We start from the raw sequence: 27959 nt of genomic DNA, 5'->3' as shown, positions 1-27959 counted from the left end.
ATCTCATCAGGGAAAGAAAAAATTTGTCTAAGGCAATTTCTATTTTAGTCTCAATACCTTGAGAATAAACCTGTTAGGTAATTCAGCTGTTTTCTATTTTCTTTTTCATCTGAGGCATCCTGGTTTTTCTGCTGTTAACACTGAATAACACCCTGTTTGAGACACTTAAAATCCAACTGGAATGCAGAATTATTTACAGCCTGTGCACTAAAAAATTTCTTCAAGCTTAGCAATCTTTCAGCCATTTACTTCAGTTGTATCACACCTCAATGAACTAAGAAAATAATAATTAAATCCATTGACTCAAATATCTGTGTTTAATGCTTTCTCGAACAGATAGTTATTGTGTCCAAGACAAAACAAATTCCTCTGACGGCATTAGGATTTGGATGATTCCATTTTAAGTGACTAGATAAATTAGGGGCGAAGTCTGGAGGAAAGAATTAAGTGAAAATGAGCTAGATTCGGCGAAGACCATTTGGTGCTTTTTCTTAGCTTTCCCCAAGACTGATAATTTGAATGGGTATTTTCTGATTGCTCAGCTGCTGGAATTAGCTTACTGGCTCCCAATTTTGATGGCTGACATCACTTCCCTTTATATATCTTTCCGCTTCATTAATTTAGCAGTTGGGGTCAAACTGCCTTTTATATACACTATACCATGAAATTTCATTCTTTCACTTTTCAAATTATTATCTCTGAATACGTAAACCTTAAATGTCTTAACTATGGTGTACTTTATACATTAGTAAGTATATTATCTTCTTTGGCATAAACTTCAGGAATATAACTTCTCCTCAGAGAAAGCCCTGCCTCCCAAGGGACTTCAACCCAGGGACTCTTAAAGGAAGGGCCATCCTGACTTCTCCAGTGGACAGAGAGAACACGAGATCCTACTGGGAATTAGACAAGACACAGATAAGTTGTTCCTCGTTTCAAGTTGTTGTTTAGTTGCTCAGTCGTGTCCAACTCTTTTGTGACCCCATGGACTGTAGCCCACCAGGCTCCTCTGTCCATGGGATTTCTCAGGCGAGAATACTAGAGTGGGTCACCATTTCCTTCTCCTGGGGATGTTCCTGACCCAGGGATTGAACCTGCGTCTCCTGCATTGCAGGCAGGTTCTTTACCACTGAGTCACCTGGGAATTCATATGTTAGAGAAAAATAACCATATTGGAGGGAACCTGAAAGCTTCTGAGTTCCTCTCTCTCCAGCCCCCTAAGACCGAGAGGGATGGGGGTGTTATGAAATTCCAAGTTTTCATGCATGAGGAGTTTTAGGAACTCACAGCAGAATGCAACAGGCATTCAAGAAATGAAGGTGGGGACTCTGGTTGGCATGGAAAAGCACTTCTAGAAAATGTACTCTTAAAAAGGATTATTAACATACCAGACCCTAACAAGCTTCAAAAGTGCATAAGCAACCGCTTTTACTAAACTGTTGAATCCTTGCAGCAAACTATATAAATTGCATAGAACATGCAAGATACTACCACTTGTAATTGAATTGAATACTAGGGCATGCATCTGTTCTCCTGGGAGTTTTTTTTCTTTTTTTAATGGAAAGAGATATTATCTATGTATGCAGAGAGTGAGAGGGAATAGAAGAAGAGAGAAATGGAGATTTGTGTTCCATTTTTCTCTTGTATTTCAAACACAGAGGAATCTGCTCAAATCTCTGAGCCGGCTCCACCACATGGGACCTGAAATAATTCAACTGTGAGCAACTGCCTAATTCTAGAGAGCTCTGACTAGTTAAATTTACAATGCCATGTAGCTGCTTTACATTTTTTAAAACAAATTTCTCCTTCAGTGTCAACTTTTTACAGGAATATATATATATTATATATATATAATATTATATATATATATGTTATCCAGTTGTGTCCAACTCTTTGTGACCCCATGGACTGTAGCCTGCCAGATTCCTCTGTCCATGGGACTCTCCAGGCAAGAATACTGGAATGGGTCAGTGGATCTTGGCAGATTCCCTTTTCCAGGGGATCTTCCTGATCCAGGGACTGAACCCAAGTCTCCTGCATTGGCAGGCAGATTCTTTACCACTGAGCCACCTGGGATCTTGACTTAGGAAGAACAATAAAAACTCAATTCTCTTGTCACCCTAGGTCAGCAAACTACAGCCTGTGGACCAAATCCAGCCCAATGCACATGTGTGTAAATAAAGCTTTATTGGAATACAGCCATGACTACCCACCGATGGGAGTGTCTGTGGCTCTTCTCATGCTTCAATGGCAGAACTAGATACAGTGGTCCTCTCCTTATCCGTGGTTTTGCTTTCCAAGGTTTTAGCTGCCCACAGGTCAACTGTGGTCTGAAAATATTAAATAGAAAACTCCAGAAATAAACAATTCATGAGTTTTAAATTGTGTGCTGTCTGAGTAGCGTGATAAAATCTCACACTGCCCCACGTGGTCCTGCCTGGGACGTGAATCACCCTTTTGTCCAGCACATCCATGCTGTATATGTGAACTGCCTGTCAGTATAGGCGAAAACACAGTATATATACATATGCATGTTTAGGGTCTGGTACTACCCATCCACTAGGCATCCACCGGGGTCGTGGCGTGTGTCCCCCTTGGATAAGGGGAACTGCTATATTGCAACAGACATTTATTACCTGGCCTTTTAATTAAAAGGCCTTTTAATGTTTGGATTAAAATATAATAAATAAATATTAGCATCAACACAAATGTGGTTGTATGGGAAATAACATCTCCAGAGACATTAGAAGTTTGGGAATTTTTGAAGCACGATCTTTTCTCAGAAATCTTGTAAATGATTAAATACAGTGCTAGCGTAAGGTAAGAAGGGAGGATGTTGGATGTAGTTGAGTTGATAGAGGTAACTGCCAAGTTTTATTTTATTTTTCTGCCATGTTAGATTTTTAAATGCATCTTAAGACTATCTCTAGGACAAAAGTTGCCTAGTTAACCTAAATTCAAGTCTGATTTTGGTGAATTCAATTTCTGGCTTTTAAAAAACAGTTTTCTGCCTGCTACATCCTTTATTATAACTTAAGATGTGTTTGAGAAAACTCCAGGAGATAGTAAAAGGACAGGGAAGCCCAGCATGCTGCAGTTCATGGGCTCACAAAGAGTTGGACATGATTTAGCAACTGAACGATAACAACAAAGACTTGTTATAGGCATGTCTGCATACTTACAAATCAGCATCAGAGTCTAAAAATCTCACAGGTCCACTGAACTACCGCTATCATTTCTTTAAACTGGAACACGCACTCGGGACTGTAATACAGAATGCACAGATTCCAGACACTTCACAGCGCCCTGCCTTTCTCCAGCACTGTCATCGAATGTTGGAAGTCGGCTTCACTCCCTTTTGGATCATGAACGTACTGGGCTGGTTCAGGAAGCGCAGCTCTGGGTACTGACTTGGCTCTGGGTACTACTGACTTACCTCCTAGCACTAGGGAAAGGGACAGTTAGAAAATGAAACTATGTAACTCTAAATACGAAATAGATGAGTTAAAAGAAAAACATCAGTATTGCCTAGCAAGCCTTCTTGCTTTGGAAATTTCGACACAGAAGTAGTTGAATTTCATGTAGCAGATTATTTTCATCACCAATTACCACTTGCTTAAGGTTTCCTTCTAGTGCAGCCTTGTTTAGATTTAAACTTGTCCCACCAGCCACCTTTTTCACACGGAAGGCTTCTCCCACCAAGTGCTAGCATGCCCTGCGGTGGCTTCAGGGCCTTTCAGCTGCTCATGCATTTTTCTACGTCTGTATGTGACTGTTCTCCTGTTGTATAAAGTAGCAGTGTTAGTAGTCAGGGTTAGTTTTTATCTTATTTCATTCGAAATGGATGTGAAACTTTACTGGCATACCTAGGCTGCAGCCCCATGCAAGCAAGCAAAAAGCAAAATATTGAAAATGGAAGGTAAAGATAAACTGGCTAGCAGGCAGCTACACTCACCCTTTTGTACAGCCTATGGTCCACCAGGGGGCTTTAGACAGTAAAACAACACCAAAGAGCTATTAGCATGTGAGGGTCACAACAGAAATCTTATAAATAGCTTTATTTCAACAACAACAACAAAGAAACTATAAAGTAGTTCCTTTTTTTTTTTTTTTCTGGAAAGAAAGAAAAGGAGAGTGGTGGTGGGAGATGTGAAATGAGCAGGTAGGAAAGTCACCAATTTATTTTTCGGTCTAAAAATGTTGAGGTCACATGACTTGGCAAAATCCTTAAGAAATGGGACACTTGCTGTCTCCCAATGCCACTTCCTACCTACATTTTCTGAGAGGGCATCATAGGAAATTTCCTGTTTTAATGCTTCTAAGGGACAATACAGATGATAGTCTCTCTTAAGATAATATTCAATAACCTGGATGGAACAGCAATGAGGTGACAACTTATTCTAGGGGAAGTGAGTTCAAACTTCGAGGATAGCTTTTCGGGATTTCTTCAAGTTCCTTCATTGACTATATAGGCGTGGAAAGTGAACACTGACCATGCATAGTAGACAAAGGTTACTCCAATTTGCCTGCACATTTTTTCTAACATCTGGAATATCAAGGGGCAAGTAAAAAAAAAAAAACAACAACAAAAGAGCCAAGAGATGTCATTGTTTAATCCCAAACAGTGAAAAGAACTTCAGACCCAGAATCTGATACTTTCTTCATAACAAATCTTCTAGTTAGCTTCATGAGGTTATTCCTGGTAAAAATAAAAGCTGAAGAAAGACAAAATCCTCACGAAATGCTTCTTACCAGTCTGAAAAAGGAGAACTCTTAAAAACGAGTGAAACCATTCCTTCACCCAGGCTCCTATGTGAAGCACACTTTTGGGCATTTATGTTCTTACCCTCTCAGTTCATCCAATATAAACACAGTAAGTTGTGGCCACAAAAAAGAAGAAGAAGAAGAAGAAAATAGGATTGTATTGAACAGCTTTGCTCACATTCACCAAGGAGGCATTGGTTGTTCAGTAACTCAGTCATGTCCTAGTCTTTGCGACCCCGTGTAGCCCACGAGGCTCCTCTGTCCAAGGGATTCTCCAGGCATGAATACTGGAGTGGGTAGCCATGTCCTCCTCCAGGAGATCTTCCCGACCCAGAGAGTGAACCCGCATCTCCTGCATTGGCAGGAGGATTGTTTACCACTGAGCCACCTGGGAAGCCCAAGAGGCATTACGTATGCATATTTTCAAAGTTTGAGGATACAGAAGAACCAAGGAGAATTCAACTTGAGAACATATTTGTTTGATGTGGCTTAAGGAAGAGCAATGTTGAGGGGGTTTTTCTTAAAGATCAAATCTGCTGGGAGAATGTTAACCACAGACTCAGTGGTGCTGGGGAGAATCCTCCTGGGCTTTTTGTTTTCCAGGAGGAAGAGGAAGAAGGGAGAAGAGTGTGAACATGCATTGAAAGGAAGGACTTGGTATTGTCACCAAAGGAAGAACAGCAACTCCTTGATTTGGCTGCAAGTCCTCTAAGGCAGGTATGACTAAATAATAAGGAAGAGACTGATTTTGGTAAGGCCTGGAGAATTCATTTCATTATGTCCTGGTCCTGCCCCATATTTTGATATGCATTTTCTAACAAGACTTGCTATTTCAGAACACTGATATGGGATGTCTCATCACTTAGCTAATCAGGGGAGAACCCCAATCACCGCAGGTGGAGAGCAAATGCACTGCAGAGGAATAGGGTAAAAGTGCCTCAGCTGCCCTGGCAGCCAATTCTGGCTAAAGAGTACCGTATATATCCTAAAGAATGTTCCTTTTAATTATTACTGCATGTGTAGCTCTATCCACTTTCCCTTCTGTGTTCATATAAACAAATTATTTTGTTAATTTAAGTAAAAGTGCACACAAGTAGCCAGTTAACCCCTAGTAAGTTTCAGAGTTAGAATACTGCCAAAGTTAGCAAGCAGACAATTTGAGGAGGAAAAACACTAAAGTGAAACCTCTGAGGAGTCACACTACACCCAGACAGCTTGGGCTCTGGGTACAATTAAAAGGGAAGAAATCAGACATTAAAGAGCTTGCTTTCAAGTTTGGGTCTGTGAACTGCATGGCTCCTGATGGACGGAGAAACAACAGAACCATGTGGAGAGTCGTCTGAACACAGCTCAGACAGCCAGTGTCACAGAAGTGAGGACAGAACATTAACCCATGTAAAGAAAACAAACGCGGGGTTCACCAGCCCCCGAAATCTGAGTCAAGGACCGCGTCTTCACCAAGGCATCTCAAACTCGGGAAAACACAGAGAAAGGTTTGGCTCCCCAGGAAGATGCTGGAGTCATCAGAGCCCACTTCTAGTTGGAAATTCACCTCCCATCTCAAGGTGCCTGTCCTTTCCTGCCCAGTTCCCTTCCCACCACCTCTCCTGTTCCCCATCACAGAAGAGTGGGAATTGATCGGCTGATGGAGGGTGTTAGCCCTGACACCACCAGCAGAGGGCACAAGTTATTCAGTGGAAACGACATCAGAAAACTTGGTACTCGTGGTTTCCCATCCTTTCCTTCAGAAGAGAAACTCTTTGTCTTTTCTGTTTGGACACACATTAGCACAGGAAGGGTTTAGAGTGAAGACCACACTGCTGAAGAAAAATCTGGAATGAAAAGCTACGCAGCTAAGTTCTCCTCGAACCAACACAGAGAAACACTGGCAGGACCCCCGTGATTCAATACACACACAGCACCGTCTGGAACAGAGAGCAGGGTTCTCACGACTGTCCCTAGAGTGAGTTCTGTCCTCCTGGCGTCACTTTAGCCTGATCACTTGTGGGGCGAGCGGGTGGTTAGCTTCACCTAGGAGTTTATGAGTGGTTAAGGCAATGCGGGTGGTTTCCTTCTTCTAGATGAGGAAAATGTCAAAATGAGGGTAAATGTACCTGTGGCGACAACGGCGTAGAAACCTCATTATCTTTCGAGCAGCCTGGTCCTGCTTTTTGGTTAGCAAACTGCTCCTGAAAAAGCCAGAATATGAATTACGGTCACGAGAACAGTGCTGTGAAGTTTCGTGTGTGAAAGCTGAAAGCAAGTCAGTGGTGAGAGAGAACTTTTAACCCGACAGTTCATGCAGCAAATCCAACAGCACAAGCCTATCTCGTGGATTTGAGTCTGGGCATCACTGGGAGAGATGGAAGGAGGGGAGTGTAAACACTCTCACCACTCAAAGGGAGACACCGGAAGGACTGAAAATAAGATGTCCTGCCACTACTCCTCAAGTCTTTGTAAGCTCGATTTGTTGAAAACGGGAGACAGACACTCATCCGCCGTGTTTGGGCTTTCTCAGTTTAGTTCATTCTCTCTTTGGGCTATTATTTTAAGACTTTTTTTTTTTTGATGTGTTCCATTTTAAAACTCTTTATTGAATTTGTTCAATAAAGAACCAAAGAGCTGACTCATTGGAAAAGATGCTGGTGCTGGGAAAGATAGATGGCAAAAGGAGAAGGGGGCAGCAGAGGATGAGACAGATAGCATCACCAACTCAACGGACATGAACCTGAGCAAACTCTGAGAGAGTGTGAAAGACAGAGGAGCCGGGTGGGCTGCAGTCCATGGGGTCGCAAAGAGTAGGACACAACTTAGCAACTGAACAACAACAAATTGAACTGGTTACCCCTATTGCTTCTACATTATGTTTTTTTTTTTTTTTTTTGGCTGCAAGGCATGTGGGATCTTAGCTCCCTCACCAGGGAATCAAACCCGCACCCTCTGCATTGCAAGGTGAAGTTTTAACTACTGGACCACCAGGAAGTTCCTGGGCTATTGTTTTCTAAACTTTTGTCATTGTATTTTCCAGGGCTAAAACTCTTTATGACTCTCTGCAAAATAGAATAGCTCAGCCCTACTTACTTTTCCAAGGTCGTGGGTGTAGACACGCTACAATTTAGACGACGATCCTGTGTGTGCACCCATGTGCTGTGTGCTCAGTCGCGTCCAACTCTTTGCGACCCCTGGACTGCAGCCCACCAGGCTCCTCTGTCCATGGGATTCTCCAGGCAAGAATACTGGAGAGGGCCGTCATTTCCTACTCCAGGAGACCTTTCTGACCCAGGGATCGAACCCACATCTCTTTTGTCTCCTGCACTGGCAGGCAGGTTCTTTACCACTGTGCCACCTGGGCAGCCCCAGTTGACTATATTAGGGTGACACCTTTCTGAGTAGGAACTGTGGTCCTTCCAGGTTCTGATACAAGTTGAAACCGGGTGGGGCATCAGAATGATTGGGTGGGGAGTGGAGAGAGACAGAAGGAGCTAAATGGACCAAAATGGGCAAAGGGCACAGGTATAACTCTACGGTAACACAGCCTCTACACTGCTCTGGGAGGAAATCACTGCAGAATGCTTCACTCCCTGTACAGACCGACCCGCACGTCTGCAAGGGGCTGCTCTTGCGCCCGAGCCGGGGTTCTCCTGGCTGCCACCAGATCTCCACCCACCTGAGCTTCTGCTGTACGATGACTGCTGTCCGGCGCGCCTGCCGTCTCTTGCCACACTTCTTATAACTCCGGTAGAACTTCTGGATCAGCACAGCGGCACGCCGGCTCTGCTGGAATTTTTTTTGTTCATAGTAACTCCGGAATTTGCTCTGGATCAGGATGGCAGCCTGGGTCATCTTTTTGTAAAGTGCATACTGTGAGGGCACAAGGAGAAGCAGAGCAGTAACAAGGGGAGCCATGCAGGCGGGGTGTCCTCTAAGCCGACCGGGTGAGGACGGCAAGAAGGAAAACTACTTTTTTCTTTTCTTTTCGTGTTCTGTTCTGGCTTTCATCATAAAACAGGCAAATGAAGCTTCTTTCCACCTACCTTTCCAAAATGCAAAATGTTAACTTTAAGAGTCACCTTCAGACAATGCACTGCTTTAAATGTGTTTTCCCCCACCTCAAATATCAAAATCGTTTACCCTTCTCGGAAAAAAGTTTTAACAGCAATAAACTGAGACACTTGAGTTGAAAAAACATATTTAGGAAGTAAAATTTTATGATTTTTTTTGTTTGTTTTTTGTTTTGGCCAAACTGCTTGGCAGGTGGGATCTTAGTTCCCGACCAGGGATTGAACCCGTGCCCCCTGCATTGGCAGTGTGGAGTCTTAATCTCTGGACCACCAGGGAAGTTCCAGGAAGTAAAACTTTACATGTTGAAGATGAATATTTCCTATCCGATTTGGAAACGCTTTGAATTAATCCTTTTTGGATGCTTCCCAATTCCTGCCAAACACAAATCCACTTCATCTGACTTCTAACTAGAAGTTCCACACGACATATTTCTGAGTTACAGGGTCCCAAATACAAGGCTTATCATGAAACGCTGACACCTTTAAGCCACTTTAACCTGCAAAAGATTAATGCCTGTCAGACCAACACAGGGGTGAAGCCATGAAACCTGGAAGGTGGCCCCAGAGCTGGGGACCACTCGGCAGTCAGTCCCTGTGCCCTCCAGCCAGCCTGCCACAGAGATGGAAAGTAAGGCACGAAGGCACGCTTGGGGAGAATGAGTCCCCTTCCCTGCCAGGCACGAAAAACGCAGAGCTCTGCAGATGTTAGCAAAGGCTCTGTCCAGATTGCTAACCACTTAGACTATGACTCTAGGGACCAGAAGTCACAGGCGAGGGCTTTGCTCATAAGAAGCCAACTTACCATGAGAGGGACAAGTGCTCCTCAGAACATACCTGTGCCTAAGTCTCCCTCTGCATGTTTAAGTAGAGTGAGGGGCAAAAACTGACTTCTCAAAAGGTTCCAGACACAGGGCCCTGCTGCAAGAACCCTCTTGAGTCTTATCTGATCCACTTGACATTTTCATTTGACCCAAAGTTTTTCAAGACAAGGGCACTGCATCCCACAGAGTCTCCATGACCTTGGCCTGAATGCTCTGCATGGTCAGAACCTTGCAGACACAGCTCAGCACAAGGGGAAACAGGTAAATTTCCTCGGTGGCTCACTGGGTTCCCGGTGATTATCTTGGATGGATTGTTTAGATGGACACTGGCCAAGAAAATGTCCCAAGACTGCTTGCTGAAACCCACACCAACGGCATAACCACGTGGTCCCCAGAGGATAGATGTGCTGTGGTGAGGTGGCCGGGTGAGGAGGGGGTATGCCTACTGAATGACCGTGCCATCCTAATGGCCCCTTCTTGTAGCTGGTGATGGGTGTGAGGCTTGTGACTCTGGTGGAATGGTTTGTGAGAGGACTTGGGTGTGTCATTACCTTCAAGGCTATCCATGTCAGCTTGGGGGAGAAACAGAAAATACAAGATTAATGTTAGATTGCTGAATAGAAGGAAATGAAAAACCAGAACCAGAACCAATGAAATGCCCAACCAAAGAAAGAAACAAACAAAGAAAGGCCTTTCATCTTCCAAAATACTTGTCTTATATTTGTCAGTATTTTTTTTTTAATGCCTTCCATCTTTCTGGTTGTAGCCAACACTTCTTTGGGAGGGGATTAAAAAAAAAAAAAAACACAACTAACAAACTCACATTTTGGAATAAACTCCTGCTGTAATCAAAGACTTGAAATTCTGATTCTGAGTATTGCTCTTGTTAACAAGAAGTCCTCTCACCAAACAGAAGCCAGGATGGTTCCCAACAGGGACTGTGGTGTCAGCGTTTACACAATAAACCTTCATTTTCTGGGACCATGAACTCAACTGGCTATAAGCTGAAGACACTCCCCCCGCTCTCCTCACAATTAAGGCTTAATCCTAGAGAAACTTGAGAAAGTGGCAATCCACATGAGACATCAAGCAAATCTTAGAAATAATAAAGAGAACAGAATCCTGATTTTCTGTGTGGCTGGCAGCTATCTCAGCATTTATTATTCCTTAAACAAAAGTGTAAGACCTACCAAAAGCACCACCTAAAAAATGGTTCTACTAAAGGGACTGAACTTTACCGTATGAACCAGTCAAAATGCAATTCGGCACTTTTTAATATCTCTACCTAGGTGGTTAGAAAGGTCCAATGTTTACTTAATCTCTCTGAGTCTCAGCTTCTTCACCTGCCAAATGGAAATAAAACTGTGCACTTCAGATATTTTTGTAAGGAGAAAATGAAATGATGAGTCTGAAAGATCTAAGGTATATTAGGTGTTCTCTGAACAGTGCCCTTCCTGTCTGACGAGAAATCCATGACCCTGCAGGTCACTTCACAAGCAGTAATATTGAACGAAAGAGTAATTCAGGTGCTCCTCTTACAACGCTTACCTAAGGAATGCTCAGTGTAAGATACTCTGGGCTTCTTCCTATTTTCAAAGATTTTTTACAGTTCTTCATTTTACACTGGGTAAGAAGCAGCCAAAAAGAAAAACCGGCTGAAGGTTATATGATGTGTATGATTCAAGGTAAACGATAACAACCAGTATTTACCTTCTCCCATCACCATACCAAACCTCCTCAAGCTCTTTAATTACTAATGAGCTTAATAGGCAAAATGACTCACACAGAGCCTCACTTCAGACCCAAATAGCTTCCTCTGTATCAGACCAATGTTGCAGGAAGTGATACCACTAAGAGGTCAACAGTCCGAACAAAAATTATTTTGTGGCAGTAGATGCAGATAATTTTTTGTTTGTTTTTCCTTTTTTTCCCTCTTTTGGAACATTTTCCTCTGGTCTTTAACCAAGGTGATTTGAAGCCAGTCTTTGGGTCAGGCATCGGATGCTGTGCTCTCTGCCAAACATTACACGGGACTCCCCACACCTGTTTGGATGCTGTGTGGGTAGGACGCATTCACAAGCTGGCTCACCTGTTTATATTTTCTGTAACAACGTTGAATGACAGCTGCCGCCACTTCCTGCTGCTCCCGTAAGGGTCGGCCCTTCAGGGGAAAGCGAGGCAAGAAAAGAAAAGATGATACAGTATAAGAAATGCAGCTTTCCCAAGACTTCAATGGAATGACCACTCGTTTCATTGACTTTCTCAGAACTGAGACCCGAGGTTTACCAAAATATGACAAGTTAATTTCAGGATAAATTAAGAAAAATGAATTTACAGAATACCTCTCTGGCTATTCTGGCTTTTAAACAGAACTATCATATTTGGATGTCAGGAGGCCTCAACAACAGTCAAAGGATTTAAGGAACTAGGTATTGTGCTATTTGTCCTTATACATTGCTGCTCTGTTCTGTCCTTCCTAAGATAACACCGAGTCCTCTACTTCTGGGTCAAAGATTGATGACTTACACACCTCCCTGTTGTTGTTTAGTCGTTAAGACATGTTCGACTTTGCAACACGATGGACTACAGCATGCTAAGCTTCCCTGTCCTTCACTATCTCTCAGATTTTGCTCAGACTCATGTCCAGGGAGGTCAAAGACTCCTCTGAGAGATTGTGGAAGGCTCTGGACCTTGCCCGCCAAAAACACACTTACAGACACTTCACCATAAAATTTTAGGAGTTCATGGGCAGCCAACAATCAGCCTCTAGGCCTCCAGCCAGAAACCCCTGCTCCAGGTCATATGTTCCTTGTGGTAGAGATGTCAACTTTGTATTAACTAAATAATGAATATCTATTATTACCCTGACAGTAAGTTCAGAGGGTAATAACCATCGCATTACTGGTCAGTTTTATTTCACTAAAGTTTCTGACAATTCTTAATAATCTTATGTGACCTAATTATAGAATCTTTATTTCAAATTATAAGCTCAGAGAAAAAAAGAAATGGCATGTATTTCAGTTTGAATGATTCTGACTTTTCCCTGATCACAAAAGGACTCTGTTGTCTGTTTTTGTTTTTGTTTTTTAAAGAAGTTCTTTATTTTTGGCTGCAAAGCATGTGAGATCTTAGTTCCCTGACCAGGGATTGAACCCTCACCCCCTGCAGTGGCAGGGCAGAGTCTTAACCACTGGATCACCAGGGAAGCCCCCAGGACTCTTGTCTTTTACCTTGTATTTCCGGAAAGCTGTCTGGACAAGCCTGGCCGCTTCGTAGAGTTCTCTCTGTTCGTGATCAGACAGGGTCAGCTGTGCAAATTCATTCTCCACCTTCTCACTGGTGGACGCACTCAGGAACTCAGACCAGTCTGCTGCAGAGGGAAGGCTGGGCTTCTCAAAAGTTATTTCACTGACTGGTGAGCCTACAGGGCTCAGGCTGGTATTAGAAGAAGGGGTGAGAGGCTCATTATATGCACTTCTGAAACAAAAGAAGACATGAGGCAGAGAGGCTGGTGATTGGTCTGCAGGATTCATCACACATCGGTCAAAGAGACAAGATGGTACCCACTGTGGACCATGAAGGATACACCTCTACTCAGTCCAGAGAGATGCTAAGGAGACTCTGGGTGTCCTTCAATTAGTAAGTTCATGCTGAATACCTGTTATGAGTTCAGTACTGGGCTAAGTACAACCCGGAAAGTCCACTATCCAACTGTGAAGCTTCAGTTGAACTGGGGAGAACATGCTATGACACATTATCTCCTACACTCTGCTGTGGGAAAAAACATCACAGCAGAGGTGAGGAAGAAAGAGGTCCTTGAGAGAGGCAATGAAATCCATCCTAATGCTCCCTTCCTTCCTTGATAAGGGCATCCACTACCCAGATCTCCTCAGATCCAGTGGGTCTCCTGCGCCTCCAGGTACATCCAGGAACTTGCCCTGGGAAGAGGCCCGTGGACTTTACTGACCTGATCTGGGCAGCATTTGGCAGATGGTCTACGTCAGCCAGGTAACCGGCCAGCCAGCTCATGGTACTGCTAATGGTGGCCACATCTGTCCTTTCCAACGCCGGGGACTCCAAGGGCACAAAGTTCTCCTGCTTGATCCGCTCAGGTGTGGCTTCAATGATGTGCTCTGCCAAGGTCATCATGTTCACCTGGAACCCGGAGGTCACAGAGCACTCAGGTTAGGATGGCGCCCTAGAAGCCAGCCAGGCCCACCTCCCGCCCGCTACCTGGGAAAGAGAGAAATGAAGGAGGGTGGGCTTACATGACAGTCCAGTGCCCTCTGATATTATCTAAACATTTTACATGATTCGCTCACATATGCTGAGATCCCAGATCTGAGGAGCTCCAAAAATCAGCTCGGTCCAAACCTTAAGTCTTTGAGAATATCTGGCTTATGCCTACTTTCTACTATCAGCTAGGATCAACTGATTAAGGATCCTAAGGCCTGGGTAGTTCTAGAGGACGTGGTCATGTAATTATAGTGATATTGCTGGTTACCTGACCACTTGTTCTTGTTGTTTAGCTGCTGAATCGGGTCTGACTCTTTGTGACCCCCATGGACTGCAGCGCTCCAGGCTTCTCTGTCCATGGGATTTCCCAGGCAAGAATACTAGAGTGTGTTCCCACCTGACCACTATGCCCCTCCACACTTTGTCCTGCCCAGAGAACCCTAGTTTTGCAGAGAGCAGCAAAGAGCCAAAGCCCAGGGGATAGCTGGTGACTAAGACAAGCCACCTGTCCTGATCCTCCTCTCAGTTTCCCACCTTCGTGCACCAAGGCGGGGATCTGTGACCAGCCTCTGGACAAGGAGACTATACACAAGTCTGCTGGGAGAGATGTGGGCAGAGCTTCTGCTTTTCCCAGTGAAAGGTGCTGATGCACCCGGTCCTGCCCCTCTTCTCCTGTTCTGACCACAGCCAAGTTCAAGAAGCCACATTATGATCATAAAGCAACAGGAGTGAAGAGAAAAGCCAAAAGAATAGAAAAAAAAAAAAAAAATCCAGGTCTCTGATGGCATTAGTGAATCACCAAACCTCTGGACTTGTAGAAGAAAAAGAAATCACGTTCTTATTAAACCACTGGAGTCAGGGTTGCTGATATGAGAATCCCAAAATAAATTCCTAACATATATTTAGGAATCCTCACAACGAGTCTGGAGTAGATCTATTCAATTAGAATCAGAGATATGAGCTTGGTTTTAAAAGTTTTCTTGCACATCTCTTGAAAATGGAAGTTGAAATACAGCAGTTTTTAAGTGAACTGAAAATGTTCAGAAAGGATCTATACAAAAATGATTAAATGCTTATCTTACAACATGTGTGAACCTCATGAATATTATGCTGACTGAAAGAAGCCAGACACAGAAAGTGACAGTTTATGATTCTATTTATATAACATTTCTAGAAGCAAAATTCTAGGGGACAGAAACAGATCCATAGGACTGGAATGGGAACAGAGGTTGACTGCAAAGGGGCACAGGGAACTTCTGTGGGGGGAACGAAGTGTCTTAAATGGGACTTTTGTGATGATTGTGAATTTTGTACAAAGTCACAAACGTTCATTATGTTGAACACTTAAAATGAATGAATTTATGGTATGTAAGTTATACCCCAATAAAACTGTTAAAAAATACTTATCTTGGGTAATTTTCGATATTGTCAACAAAGAATTGTAACAGGAATACAAATGAAAACATTTAGGGAAGAAATATCACAGCTTTTCTTCTCCTATATTGACCGTCTTGATAACAGGAGGAAGTAAGTCCTACCTTGATTCTTTTCCCATGAAAGTATTAAAAAGTAGAATTTCTGGAGACCAAAGGTTATAACTATCTGTAATCACTCTTCTCCCAAATCCTCTATTTTATAAAACTGTGTTAACATCGTAAGTGCAATACTCTGAGATACCAAGTAGATGATTTCTTAATGTGACAGCTACAGAAGGCAATGGAATTTAAATGACTTTAGGGCTTTTTGTTCAAATGATGTTGGGTTTTTATTACAATTCTCCTTGGGTTCTAATATACGAGCAGTTTTCACAAGTGTGCTTAGATATGTCAGAACAATGATATGTATATTTACCATGTTTTTATTCATACATCTACATAATTACATAATTATATATTAAGTATATATACTAAGTCAAACTTTCTAATTGTGTTGTCCATTTTTTTCATTTTCTCTTCACATGTACCTCAGCTGACAACTTTTGAGACAGTCGCCTTAGTGTCATATTATGATTGTGGTTCTGGTACCACATTTCTTTGTTATTTATTTGCTTTAATATTTATAAACTATGTTGTTAGGCGCACAATGGTTCATTATGGTCATAACTTTTTGATAAATTGTATATATATAATATTTGCCTTAATTATACCTTTTTTTTCTTTTTTATACTCTTTTGTCTGTTATATCTTCACCTGTCAGTTCATTTTCATCCTTTCTGTTTCATTTTAATTCTGTCTTTTACAAGTAGTATATAATACACTTTGCTTCTTTTTATCCAGTCTGAGGATCTTTTAATAGAATTAACAGTTTCCAAAGTGGGAATGACTCATGCTTAAAAATATTCCTATAATATTATATTTCAGAGTATTATTTTTGTTGTTGTTTTTTTTCCTTATTGCCAATTCCTGAACTTTTCCCAAGTGAGCCAAATTTTCTTTCTCCCCCCTTTAGGTGACTTGGAAACCCTGAGCCTGTTTTGACACTATCTACTAACTTGAAATTTCTAATAAGCATATTTCCAGTCCCTGGTTTTCAGGCCCAGTTCAAAATGTTTGATTCACGAGTGGCCCAAGTGAAGACGACTCTCCACTAGTCTTATACAAAAGCCCAGACTTTGAACCAGTCACTGGTGAGAAAATGACAAGACCTATAGGAAACTGGCAGTAAAGAGCATGGAAGTGCAGGTGGATGGACCAGCCCCTGCAAGCTTACCTTCTCCACGCTCACCTGTATGTCATCCATGGGCTGTGAGCACTCCTCACTCTCTGTACCATCACGGTAGGCCCCCAGCTCGCTGTTCACCACCTCTCTGTTAGCCATCATCAAGACACTCATTGGTTCCCGTGGACGCACCTGTGAAGGTGTTGCATCCTTGCCTACACTGGTCCCCTTCGGATTTCCAGTCACCTGTACTGTAGACACACCAATGTAAAGATCTTTGGGGTTCCACTTTACTACCGGCTGGGATGCAGAGGCGTGGAGGAATCCTGCAGTCTCTGGAGTGGGAGGGGAGATCTCCCGGCTGTAGTCCCTCAATCCTTCACTGGGGCTGATTGTCTCGGGGACAGGCTGCTTAGAACTAGGGCTCTGCTTCCTGATATTTGGCTGTTCCAGACTCAGTGCAGTGGACAGCAGCTTCTCCTGCCTTGCCTGGAAGTACTCGGGGTTCAATTTATGCTTTTTGGGAGCTGGATAATCTTTGTGGCTCTCACTGCTGTAGTAATTAGAGGGTTCAGACCGAGGTCTTCTCAGCTCTGAAAAGTACAGTAGAAAGGACAGTCAGGACAGGTGGTACAGTGAGGAATGCTAAAGAATTAACACGTTCTCTATGCCTGAGAGACACAGAGTGCAAAGCCAGAACTCAAGACACATCCCTAACATTTACATATTCCCCAGCAGCATATATTGTATTCAAATAATCCTCCTCCAAAATTTGTAGTTCTTTCTCACATTAACATAGTTTTTTTTTCCCCCCTCAGTTTTGGGCGTGGGATGGGCGATCGGGGTTGGGGGAAGCACTAGGCATTCTAACAGCTAAAAGGAAAATTAGAAACACTAAAAAGAAAACCCCAAACCCTTAAACGTATGTGAACATCCTATGGACTTTTCCGAGGGTAGTGGCATGACAGCAAAAGGGGAATCCGCCAAGTGCTGAGATGTCTTACCTGGGTTGGTACTTGCGATGACAGTGACTCCTTTGGGTATTTCTGGGGAGTTGATGGCCTCGCTGTGCCACTGGCTCACCCAGCTCTCCGTGCTGGGCTCGTCGCCTGCAGGACAGTGGATTCTGGGGTTCTGTCCTAGCTGAGCCTGCTCATCCCTCTGCAGGTGCTCCAGACACTCTGCTAACTTCACGTGACCTCGTGACCTGGCGATTCCCAAAGGCAGCCTTCCTAGAGAGTCTGGAATAGAGATGGCCCGACGGTCCCATTTGTACAGCACGACAGCTGCTTCCAAGTGCCCGAGAGCACACGCCCACATCTAAAAAAACAGAGAGACAGAGTGCGCTTCCTCAATATGAGTTAAAAAAAAAAATCCTATTTGACTTCTGCCACTGCTGCCAATTGACAAATTGGCCTCTGGCAGCAATCTCAACAGTGCCATAAAACATTTCCTTTACAAAGTGGCTCCGATATATGTCATGTATCAACAAGGGTGAACACAAAGGGAGCCAGGCATATCCTTATGCCAGCCCAGAAGAACAGTTTGGGGAATAAATGAACCCATTTCTTACCAGAGGAGTACAGGAGAAGTGGTCCACGTTCAAGGGGTCAACCTCCAGTTCCAAGTCAATGCTGTCTGCATGCTTTGTGCTGGAACAGATAGCATCACAAATTACTGCACAGAGAATCAATGTTAAAAAATACCACAACATTATAAAACCCACAGAGATGAAACTGAAGTGGGCAGCCAACATTGCTGATGGGAAGAAACAAAGTCCCGGGTTTCCTAGGTGGTTTGGATGCTCTGTTTTGCCAGGAGCCAGGAGGAAATGAAAAGTCCAAAGTTTACTTTAGCATCTCGCTCAGTACTTCTTGGGCGGAAGTTCACAGAACTTTGTGGAACTGTCCTCAGAGAGACTCCTTTGCTGAGAGGATTCCATACTCCCTGAATGGCCAGATTTCCGTCCACTGGTGGACACACTAAGAGGAGTGCCTGCTGATGGGTGAGGAGGACACCGGCCTTACCGCCACTTGATGAGGGTCTGGATGAGGGTGGCATAACCCTGGGCAGCGGCCAGGTGGAGGAGGGTCATCCCACGGAAAGTCTTTGAGTGGATCAGATGCTTGGACTTTGCCCAGCAGGCTCGGCTCATCATCTTCTCACACACAACAACCACTCGGCTCTCAAAGCAGCTGCCCAGCGTCCCAGGGCCGGATGCGCACTGTAACGAGACAACACGTGTTCTGATGACCAGAGGCCCAAAGGCCCACCACCATGTCAGCCTTCGGACACCAGAGGGGGAACAAACTCTGTGTGATTAGCAATTGAAAACGGGAAGCCCAAAACTGAAGATAAGGAGGCATCATGAAAGAGAGACAGAATGTGCCGAGTCCAGCTTAGCAGCACACCCACAGCCGGGCACACGGGAATCTTCCACAACTCTAAGGGCATCAGAGTCTGTCTACTGCAGCTGACAGTCTGACTGTGAACTCCATGCTGATCCAGTTCAGGTAAAGCATATACTATAAAACAAACAAAAATGTGGTCTAGCCTCCCAGGTGATGTAGTTAAACATTGTAGACAGGAAACCGGCAGAGGAGAGCGAAGCAGGTAACTTTCTTAATGCTTCTACGGAAGGGGGGTTGTGGGGGGCTGCTGCCTGGACCGCTGACTCCCCAGCTCCTTATGGAGGAGAACTGTCACTTGGGGATTTTTCTCCCTAAATAAGAACTCGAAAATTTGCAGCTGCATGGATGGACCTTACAGGTGTTCAGTGAAATAAGTCAGAGAAAAAGACAGGTACTGTATAATATGTATCACTTATATGTGGAATCTTAAACAAAAACCAAACACACACACACAGAAAGCCTTCTTGACTTCATGGATCCTGAGAACAGACTAAGAGTTGTATGCAGAGGTAGAGGGTAGGAGGTGGGCAAAATAGTGAAGGAGTCAAAAGATGCAAACTTTCAGTTATGAAATGAATAAGTCCCGGGGATGTCACATACAGTATGGCAACTAAAGTTAGTAACACTGAACTGCATATCTGAAAGTTGCTGACAGAGTATATCTTAAAGTTTCTCACCACAAGGGAGAAAAATTATAAGTGTGATGACAGAAGTTAACTAGGTCCATCATGGTGATCATCTGGCAGCGTACACACACGCTTAATCATCCTGTCGTACACCTGAAACTAACACGGTGTTATATGTCAAGTATAGCTCAATTGAAAAAATAAATTTAAAAAATCCAGGAATAATCCAGTCCTTTATAGAAAGCAAAAAGGGGGCTGGGGAGGGCATTAGAGACTTCCAAATTCAAGTGTTATTACAGTACTAACAACAACAGAGGCATATGGGAAAGAGAAATTCACTCATTTTAACCACCTGGCTTTCTTCTCTTCGTTGTAAGGAAGTTGTACAAGAAGAAAAATACAATCAAAGTTAGTAACCTCAGCTTATCTGAGTCTCTGTGATAGGTTTTTTTTTAAATGAAATTTTATTCAGAATCCCCAGCATCTAAACAAATGACATTTTACTAGCCTCAAATACCATCTGTGTTTGTCTACAATATTTTCTTTTTAAAAATTTTTTATTGGGGTATATATTTTATCGGGGTATATTTTATTGTTTTACAATGTGGCATTAGCTTCTGCTGTACCACAAAGTGAATCATGTGTATGTTTATATATATATCCTCTCTGTGATAATTTTATGTTTCATACCCACTCTCAAACAAGTGAGACTTTAGTCCAATTCTCATTTATGGTGTTTTTTTAAGATTTTTTTTTTTGATGCGGACTATTTAAGTCTTTATTGAATTTGTTTCAGTATTGCTTGTGTTTTATTGTTTTGGTTTTTTGGCCGAGAGGCACGTGGGATCTTAGTTTCTTGACCAGGGATCGAACCTGCACCCCTAGCAGTGGAAGGTGAAGTCTTAACCATTGGACCAGGGAGGTCCTGTCTCTGGTTATTATTTTAAGTTATTTTGTCCAGTAACGAACCCCATGAAATACTGTTGTTCCTCACTGTTTTTTTTTTTAATCTGAAAAACAAATGCCTGTAAAAAATTTTTAAACACCTAAAAAATGGCTATAATGTCACCCTCACTAGAAATGTCATGACATGTTATAGGCATGTAGTCAGGCAACCCTGACCTGCTGCAGAATGGCCTTGACTTGAAAGACCCAGGCAGGGCTGCTCTGTATACACCAAGAAGATGCATTCGGGACACATAGAAGTCACCAGGTAAGGAACAAAAGGAATTTTTTTTTTTTGCATTAACAAGACCAGCTACATCTCTATCACATAAAGTGGACACATATTCCTTGACGCCAACGTAAACTGATGAAAGAGTATTCAGTAGCAGTTAATACGGGATCAGATAACAGGCCAGGGGCCAAACAGCTGAGCTATACAATGGACATTACACTCCAGTCCCTTTCTGTAGCCTTTGTCAGTGAAAGAAAAAGGGCTTTGTGGAACTCTTATTTTAGCAATGAGACACACAGTAAACAATGTTTACTACTTTTTATAAAACAGTTGTATCAGGTGGACAAGAAGCCTTAATATTTTACTTTGTGCCAAGTCTTTCCTTGTCCATTGATTTCCAAAGACAGGTGAGAAATAAGAAAATTTTCCAAAAAAGGTTGATATTTTTGGGAGGGTGGTGGTACCTTATGCTTTGTTTTCATCTATTACTAAAAATATTACTAACACTTGATATTTACAAGTCTCATAAAACTCAAAATGTTTACTTACAAATGTGATTGTTCAGGGAAAATCATCATCTTGAAGGGAAAGAGGGAGAATTATCTGAGACTTTTAGGTAATGGCTCAGCAAGGAAGGTGATAAACACCATCCATCCCTCTACCTTTATTCTAGAGTCTCCTGGGGAAAAAAAAAATGTCTACCTAGGAAACTTTCCCAAAATGAAGCTCCTACAAGAAATTGATATAAAACTCTCAAGACTCCTGGGACTCTAGTATTTGGTGATTTCCCTGTACCCGACGACACTAATTCACCCGCCACGGAATTGCTGAAAAAGCATCTGGACAATGACAGAATGTATAATGGTGTTCTATTGTTCTCTACTGAAAAGGGCCCAGTTTCTCTGGGCCCTTTTCCGATCGAACTCCCGGAGTTTATACAAGTCTTATGAATTACTGAATTCAATTACGGTTTCTATTTATACTTAAGATAGAGATAGGACACAAGATACAAAATAGGTTCTAACTGGACTCTGAGCCCAGAAGATCTGAGTCATCGCCTGGGCTCTGTCTTGTCACTGGATGCCCTCCCTCCTGCTGGCAGGTAACTGCAGTGACTTCTGAGATCCGCAGGTGATTTAAGGCTTAGGGAGGTGAACGACTGAGAAGGCCCACAGTCCAGGGCTTCTTCCCTGTCGAACAGACTTAAATACTCAGAAGCACAAGGACTACAAAGCCCCCCGCCCTGCCTTTTGCCTCAGCCAGGAAGCACACCAGTGGAAGAGAAGAGACTTGTGATCGACTGCCACACTCCTCGGTGAAACCTGAAATGTCAGGAAGGCGATGGCCCTCAAGGACTCGTACCTGGGCTTGGCTCCCTCCGTTGCCGCTCCCTGTGCCCCCTCCGCTGCTGCCTCCTCCACTCCCCTGCTTGTGCTGCTGGGACCCGGTCATCTCTGCCATCCTCCTCTCCATCTGCTCCAGCCGCTCCAGGATGGACATCCTGAACTGGTTATCTAGGGCAGAACATGGAAGGGTAAGGCTGTGTTTCGGAAGAATGGGCATTAATCCGTGGCCCAGTCCAGCCTGTAGGATGGGCATCCAAGACGATCACCCACTCAACCAGATCACCTGGGTTTGTCCAGGCTGGTGATGACCCCGACACCTCACACAAGACCGTAGCCGTGACTGCAGCCCAAGTTCTCAATGAAAGGAACAGAAAAACCCTTTCTGTCAAGGTCGTGGTTTCAGGTTCTGGGACCCCATTTCTTTGTCAAATTCCCCAGTGGAAACCCTGAAGGGAGATCTGGTGGACAGGCCCCTAGAGCAAACAAATGAACACAATTTAAATCGGTGAAAGAAAGCAATCATTGGGACTTCCCTGGTGGTCCAGTGGTTAAGGATTTGCCTGGCAATGCAGGGGATGCTGGTTCAATCCCTGATCAGGAACTAAGATCCCATATGCTGTGGATCAACTGAGCCTGTATGCCACAGCTAGAGAGCCCCTGCATTGCACTGAAATATCCCTCATGGCGCAATTAAGATCCCTTGTGCCGCAGCAAGGACCCAACACAGCCAAATAAATAAATTAAATTAAATAATAAAAGTTCAAGTTCATTTAAAAATAAGAAAGCAAGAGATCACTGTGAGAAAGAAGAATATACACAAACCCACACACATATAGTTACATATATATATATAAAAGGTATATCAGTTATACCCAAAAACTGAAAAAAAAATTATTTTCTGATCCAGGCTCTAGCTGCAAACACACACACATATATGACAGCTGGAGTGAGGTAAGAGCTCTGCAAAGCCCTGAGGCAGAATGTTCAAGGAGAAGAAGCCTCCCACCTAGACCACACCCGAAAGGACAGCAGAAGATGAAGTTGGAGAGGTGAGGAAGGACCAGACAGGAAACAGTTAGAACACTGGCTGTGCCGTATAATAGTTATATAACTCGATATATAACTCTATATAAACTCCTCAGTTTCCTTAACTCTTAAATGGGCATAGTAACAGTCCTTATCTCAGAGGGTTGCTGAGAGAATTTAGCGAATTAACAGATTTGTAAATGCTCAGGACATGGTTAAGTCCCAGACAAGGGTGCCAGCCATCAGCATCATCTTATGGTAAGGGAATAAAATATCTTGGGAAATTGATCAACCTGCTGTGAAGGCACTATTTTCAAAACACAGCCATCTGAATCAAGAAAAGGAGTACCCTGGAGAAGAAATATTTTATCAGCCTCCCTTGTCATCCAGATTATAAGTCCTGACACTAGGGAGTAAACAGTACTGCTCCGCAACTAAGCCTGTGCACCACGACAACTGAACCCGAGTACTGCGACCACTGAAACCCACGAGTCCAGGAGCCCGTGCTCCACCACAAGAGAAGACACAGCAGTGAGAAGCCTGCACACCGCAACTAGAGAAAAGCCCCGCAGCAGCAAAGACCCAGCACAACAAAAAACAGGCAAGGGAACACTCCGTGCACTACTCACCCATGAAGCAACTTCACAAACGTTAACCCATGAACCCTCATGACCGTCAGGTGAGTCGGGTCTGCTGGCCTCATCTTACAGATCAAGATACTAAGGCATTCACGCGTGCAAATAGCATCTGACTCTGCGACCCCACGGACTGTAGCCTGCCAGGTTCCTCTGCTCAAGGGATTTCCCAGGCAAGAATACTGGAGTGGGTTGCCATCTTCTACTCCAGGGGCTCTTCCCAACCCAGGGGTCGAACCCATGTCTCCTAGGTCTCCTGCATTGGCAGGTGGGTTCTTTACTACTAAGCCACCTGGGAAGCTGACTGAGGCATGAGAAGACACTTTATCTGTTGGTCTCCATGATTCAGAGCTTGGCCACCAGGTGCTAAAATCAGGAAGGGAAAGTCATGGGAAGAGAAGACGCACAAGAGTTAGCTGATCTTACCCCAGGGAACAGAACTTTTTTCTCAAAGTCAAAAGGTAGTAAGCACCTGTTTCAGGGGCAAGTTTTCAATACTGAATGTCAAATTGATTTCACTTTCCTAAACCACAGAAGCAGGACGAGGAAGACTGCTTTGCTAGAATCGTATTATTTTCTTAGTAAGCTATTTCCAGGACCACCACCAAAGGAAAAGCCTTCCTCTTTAAAAGAGAAAGGTGACATCTTTCCCCCCAGTTTCATACAGAATGACAAACTCTGAGACCCCTCTAAGTATCTCAGTGGCATGGTCACAGATAGGGGCTCAACCCTGAATGAATATCTGCTTGTGATGTACCGGACATGGCTCGTCATCCTGGGATCACTGATGGGAAACTTCCAAGTTGGTCCCAGAACCCTTTCTCTGTGCCCTCTCCACTGCTGCTGCTGCTAAGTTGCTTCAGTCATGTCCGACTCTGTGCGACCCCATAGACGGAAGCCCACCAGGCTCTGCCATCCCTGGGATTCTCCAGGCAAGAACACTGGAGTGGGTTGCCATTTCCTTCTCCAATGCATGAATGTGAAAAGTGAAAGTGAAGTCGCTCAGTCGTGCCTGACTCTTAGCGACCCCATGGACTGCAGCCTACCAGGCTCCCCCATCCATGGGATTTTCCAGGCAAGAGTACTGGGTGGGGTGCCATTGCCTTCTCCACCTCTCCACTAGAAAATGGGAATTTTGCAGAATGCAGCACTCCTCCATCTGAAGCCAACAGAAGACAAAGAATTTTACCTTTTAAAAGACAGTGAACTCAAGTGGAACAGCAACTATCCTTCAGGTATGTTTTTAAACTCTCCTTGCTTCCTCCTGATCCTGCCAGCCAGATAACCACCCAACTCTGAACGCATGCAGAGAGCCTCATGCAGACTGCTGAACCAGCTTAAACATCTTGATGGTTTCTTCTGCCAGCCTGCAAATCTGTGTCTCTTGAGTATGTGTTTAGAATCTTTTCGCTTCTTTTGGAGCTTGGTTTGCACTGGTCTGGAGCATGGTGGCCAAGATTAACATGCCAAGTCATGCCAACAGGGAGAAGGGCACAGGGCACGCCACGTGGCTGTGCTCTGCCTGTCGAGGTGGTTCTGTTTCAGCTGCACTGGCGACAGAGCAGGCGGCCCTGGTTTGCGCCCCCAGCCCATCCCCCGTCCAAGCCCCTGCCAATGCAGCTGCCTGTCAAAACCGAATGACCCTGCAATCCCACTCCTGGGCTCGGGCCCAGGGAAAAACATGATTCAAAAGGATACATGCACTCCAGTGTTCGCTGCACCGCCATTTCCAATGTCAATAACCAAGACATGGAAGCAAACTAAATGTCCATCAACAGAGGAATGCATAAAGAAGACGTGGTACACATATACAACGGAATATTTTACTCAGCCATTAAAAAGAATGAAGTAATGCCATTTGGAGCAACATGGATGGACCTAGAGAATATCATACTGAGTGAAGTAAGTCAGACAAAGAAGGAGAAATATCATACATCTCTTATATGTGGAACCTAAAAAGAAATTATACAAATGAACTTACTTACAAAACAGAAAGACCTGCAGACTAGAAAAATACGAACTTACGGTTGCTGGAGGGAAGGGATAGTTAGGGAGTTTGGGATGGTCATGCACACACTGCTATATTCAAAATGGATAACCAACAAGAACCTATTGTATAGCACAGTTTGGGGGAGAATGGACACATGTATGCTGAATCCCTTCCCTGTTCACCTGAAACTATCACAACACTGTTAATCAGCTAAAACCCAGTAAAAATAAAGAGTTTAAATTTTGAAAAAAAAATATATTAAGGTCGAGGGAAAAAACACTAAGTCACCAGCGCCCGGTCTGCCCCAGGGGTCACTGGCTCCTGCTCCCAGACTGAGCGTCCAGTGCCAGCCCCACAGTGGACTGTGTGGTCAGCTCTCACACGTTATCAAGCTGTTCTAAGAAGCACTTAGTGAAGACACTCAGAAGCAGTTATTTACCTCTTAAGAAAACTGTATCATGCAGAACAGCATCGCTGAGCCTACTGACTTCAAATGGGGGAGGTGGTGATGATTAAAATACGAAACAATTGAGCTGGCATCCTGGAGCACAGGACCATGGTACCCCGTGGACCAGGAATCAGATCACACTTCCTTCATCATCTTAAGATGATGGTCTACACCTCTCCATGACTGGCAAGTCAAGAGCAACAATGTGATGTTAGTTTTGGTTTTATAGCTTTATTAATTAAACCTTTATTGTAAGATACTCAGCAAATTCAGAACTATCTCTCATGTTAATTGTGTTGCTGTTGTTGGCTAGTCATTCAGTTGTGTCTGCCTCTCTGCGACCCCACGGACTGCAGCATGCCAGGCTTCCCTGTCCATCACCGTCTCCCAGAGTTTGCTCAAACTCATGTCCACTGAGTTGGACATGAGTGATGCCATCCAACCATCTCATCCTCTGTTGCCCTGTTCTCCTCCTGAGTTCAATCCTTCCCAGCATCAGGATCTTTTCCAATGAGCTGGCTCTTCACAACAGGTGGCCAAAATATTGGAGCTTCAGCATCAGTATTTCCTGTGAATATTCAGGGTTGATTTCCTTTAGTATTGACTGGTTTGAAATCCTTGCAGTCCAAGCAACTCTCAAGAGTCTTCTCCAGCACCACAAATTGAAAGCATCAATTCTTCAGCACTCAGCCTTCTTTATGGTCCAACTCTCATATCCATACATGACTACTATGGACCTCTGTCAGCAAAGTGATGTCTCTGCTTCTTAATATGCTATCTAGGTTTGTCATAGCTCTCCTTAATATGCTATCTAGGTTTGTCATAGCTTTCCTTCCAAGAGCAAGCATATACATCTTAACTGTGTATTACTGGATAAAGGTAATATAATTATTTAGAAGCAAAAGACTTTTGATTAAAAACTAGTTACAGATCCACTTATTCATCTGCAAGTATTTATGGAGCACTTACTGGGTACCATGAAATTAAAAGAAGCTTGCTCCTTGGAAGAAAAGTTATGACCAACCTAGACAGCATATTAAAAAGCAGAGACATTATTTTGCCAGCAAAGGTCCGTCTAGTCAAAGCTATGGTTTTTCCAGTAGTCATGCATGTATATGAGAGTTGGACTATAAAGAAATCTGAGTGCCGAAGAATTGATGCTTTTGAGCTGTGGTGTTGGAGAAGACTCTTGAGGGTCCCTTGGACCGCAAGGAGATCCAACCAGTCCATCCTAAAGGAAATCAGTCCTGAATATTCATTGGAAGGACTGATGCCGAAGCTGCAACTCCAACACTTTGGCCACCTGATGTAAAGAAGTGACTCATTGGAAACGACCCTGATGCTGGGAAAGATTGAAGGCAGGAGGAGAAGGAGATGACAGAGGATGAGATGGTTGGATGGCATCACCGACTCAATGGACATGAGCTTGAGTAAACTCCATGAGTTGGTGACAGACAGGGAGGTCTGGCGTGCTGCAGTCCATGGGGTTGCAAAGAGTCAGACACGACTGAGCGACTGAACTGAACTGAACTGACTGGGTACCAGGTACTGGGGGATGCCTTAGTGAAGAGATCCCTGTCTTTCTCTGTTGACCAACAAATAATTTTTGCAGCCTGAAGCACCTGAATTGTTGAATTAACGCGGTGTGGAGGCAGGGAGGAGAGAACAATGTGCGGATGGAGGGGGCTGATGAGGTTTGCCCCAGTCTCATCCATGATGTTTCAAACAAAGCCAACGGTGATTCAGTTCTGAGGGGTTGC

General features: G+C 43.8%; 1 protein-coding gene across 3 annotated transcripts in view; it reads right to left on the bottom strand.

Moving 5' to 3' along the window:
- Window positions 1-27959, bottom strand: part of CAMTA1 (calmodulin binding transcription activator 1) — a 987191-nt gene that overhangs the window by 10058 nt on the left and 949174 nt on the right. Inside the window, exons 12-23 of one of the 3 annotated variants that reach the window (XM_044942953.2) lie at window positions 22117-22268; window positions 18568-18764; window positions 18114-18192; window positions 17545-17860; window positions 16607-17133; window positions 13614-13801; window positions 12877-13123; window positions 11736-11807; window positions 10198-10218; window positions 8432-8625; window positions 6879-6953; window positions 3956-3986 (exon numbers count right to left, since the gene is read on the bottom strand). In XM_044942953.2, the coding sequence (XP_044798888.1) occupies window positions 3956-3986; window positions 6879-6953; window positions 8432-8625; window positions 10198-10218; window positions 11736-11807; window positions 12877-13123; window positions 13614-13801; window positions 16607-17133; window positions 17545-17860; window positions 18114-18192; window positions 18568-18764; window positions 22117-22268 (2099 nt within the window). The remainder of the gene's footprint in view (window positions 1-3955; window positions 3987-6878; window positions 6954-8431; window positions 8626-10197; window positions 10219-11735; window positions 11808-12876; window positions 13124-13613; window positions 13802-16606; window positions 17134-17544; window positions 17861-18113; window positions 18193-18567; window positions 18765-22116; window positions 22269-27959) is intronic. The other 2 variants (XM_044942955.2, XM_044942954.2) reach the window with 2 other exon arrangements.

This window comes from Bubalus bubalis, chromosome 5 (assembly GCF_019923935.1).
Source record: "Bubalus bubalis isolate 160015118507 breed Murrah chromosome 5, NDDB_SH_1, whole genome shotgun sequence".
Classification (NCBI taxonomy): domain Eukaryota; kingdom Metazoa; phylum Chordata; class Mammalia; order Artiodactyla; family Bovidae; genus Bubalus; species Bubalus bubalis.
This window is presented reverse-complemented; position numbering and strand designations above follow the sequence as displayed.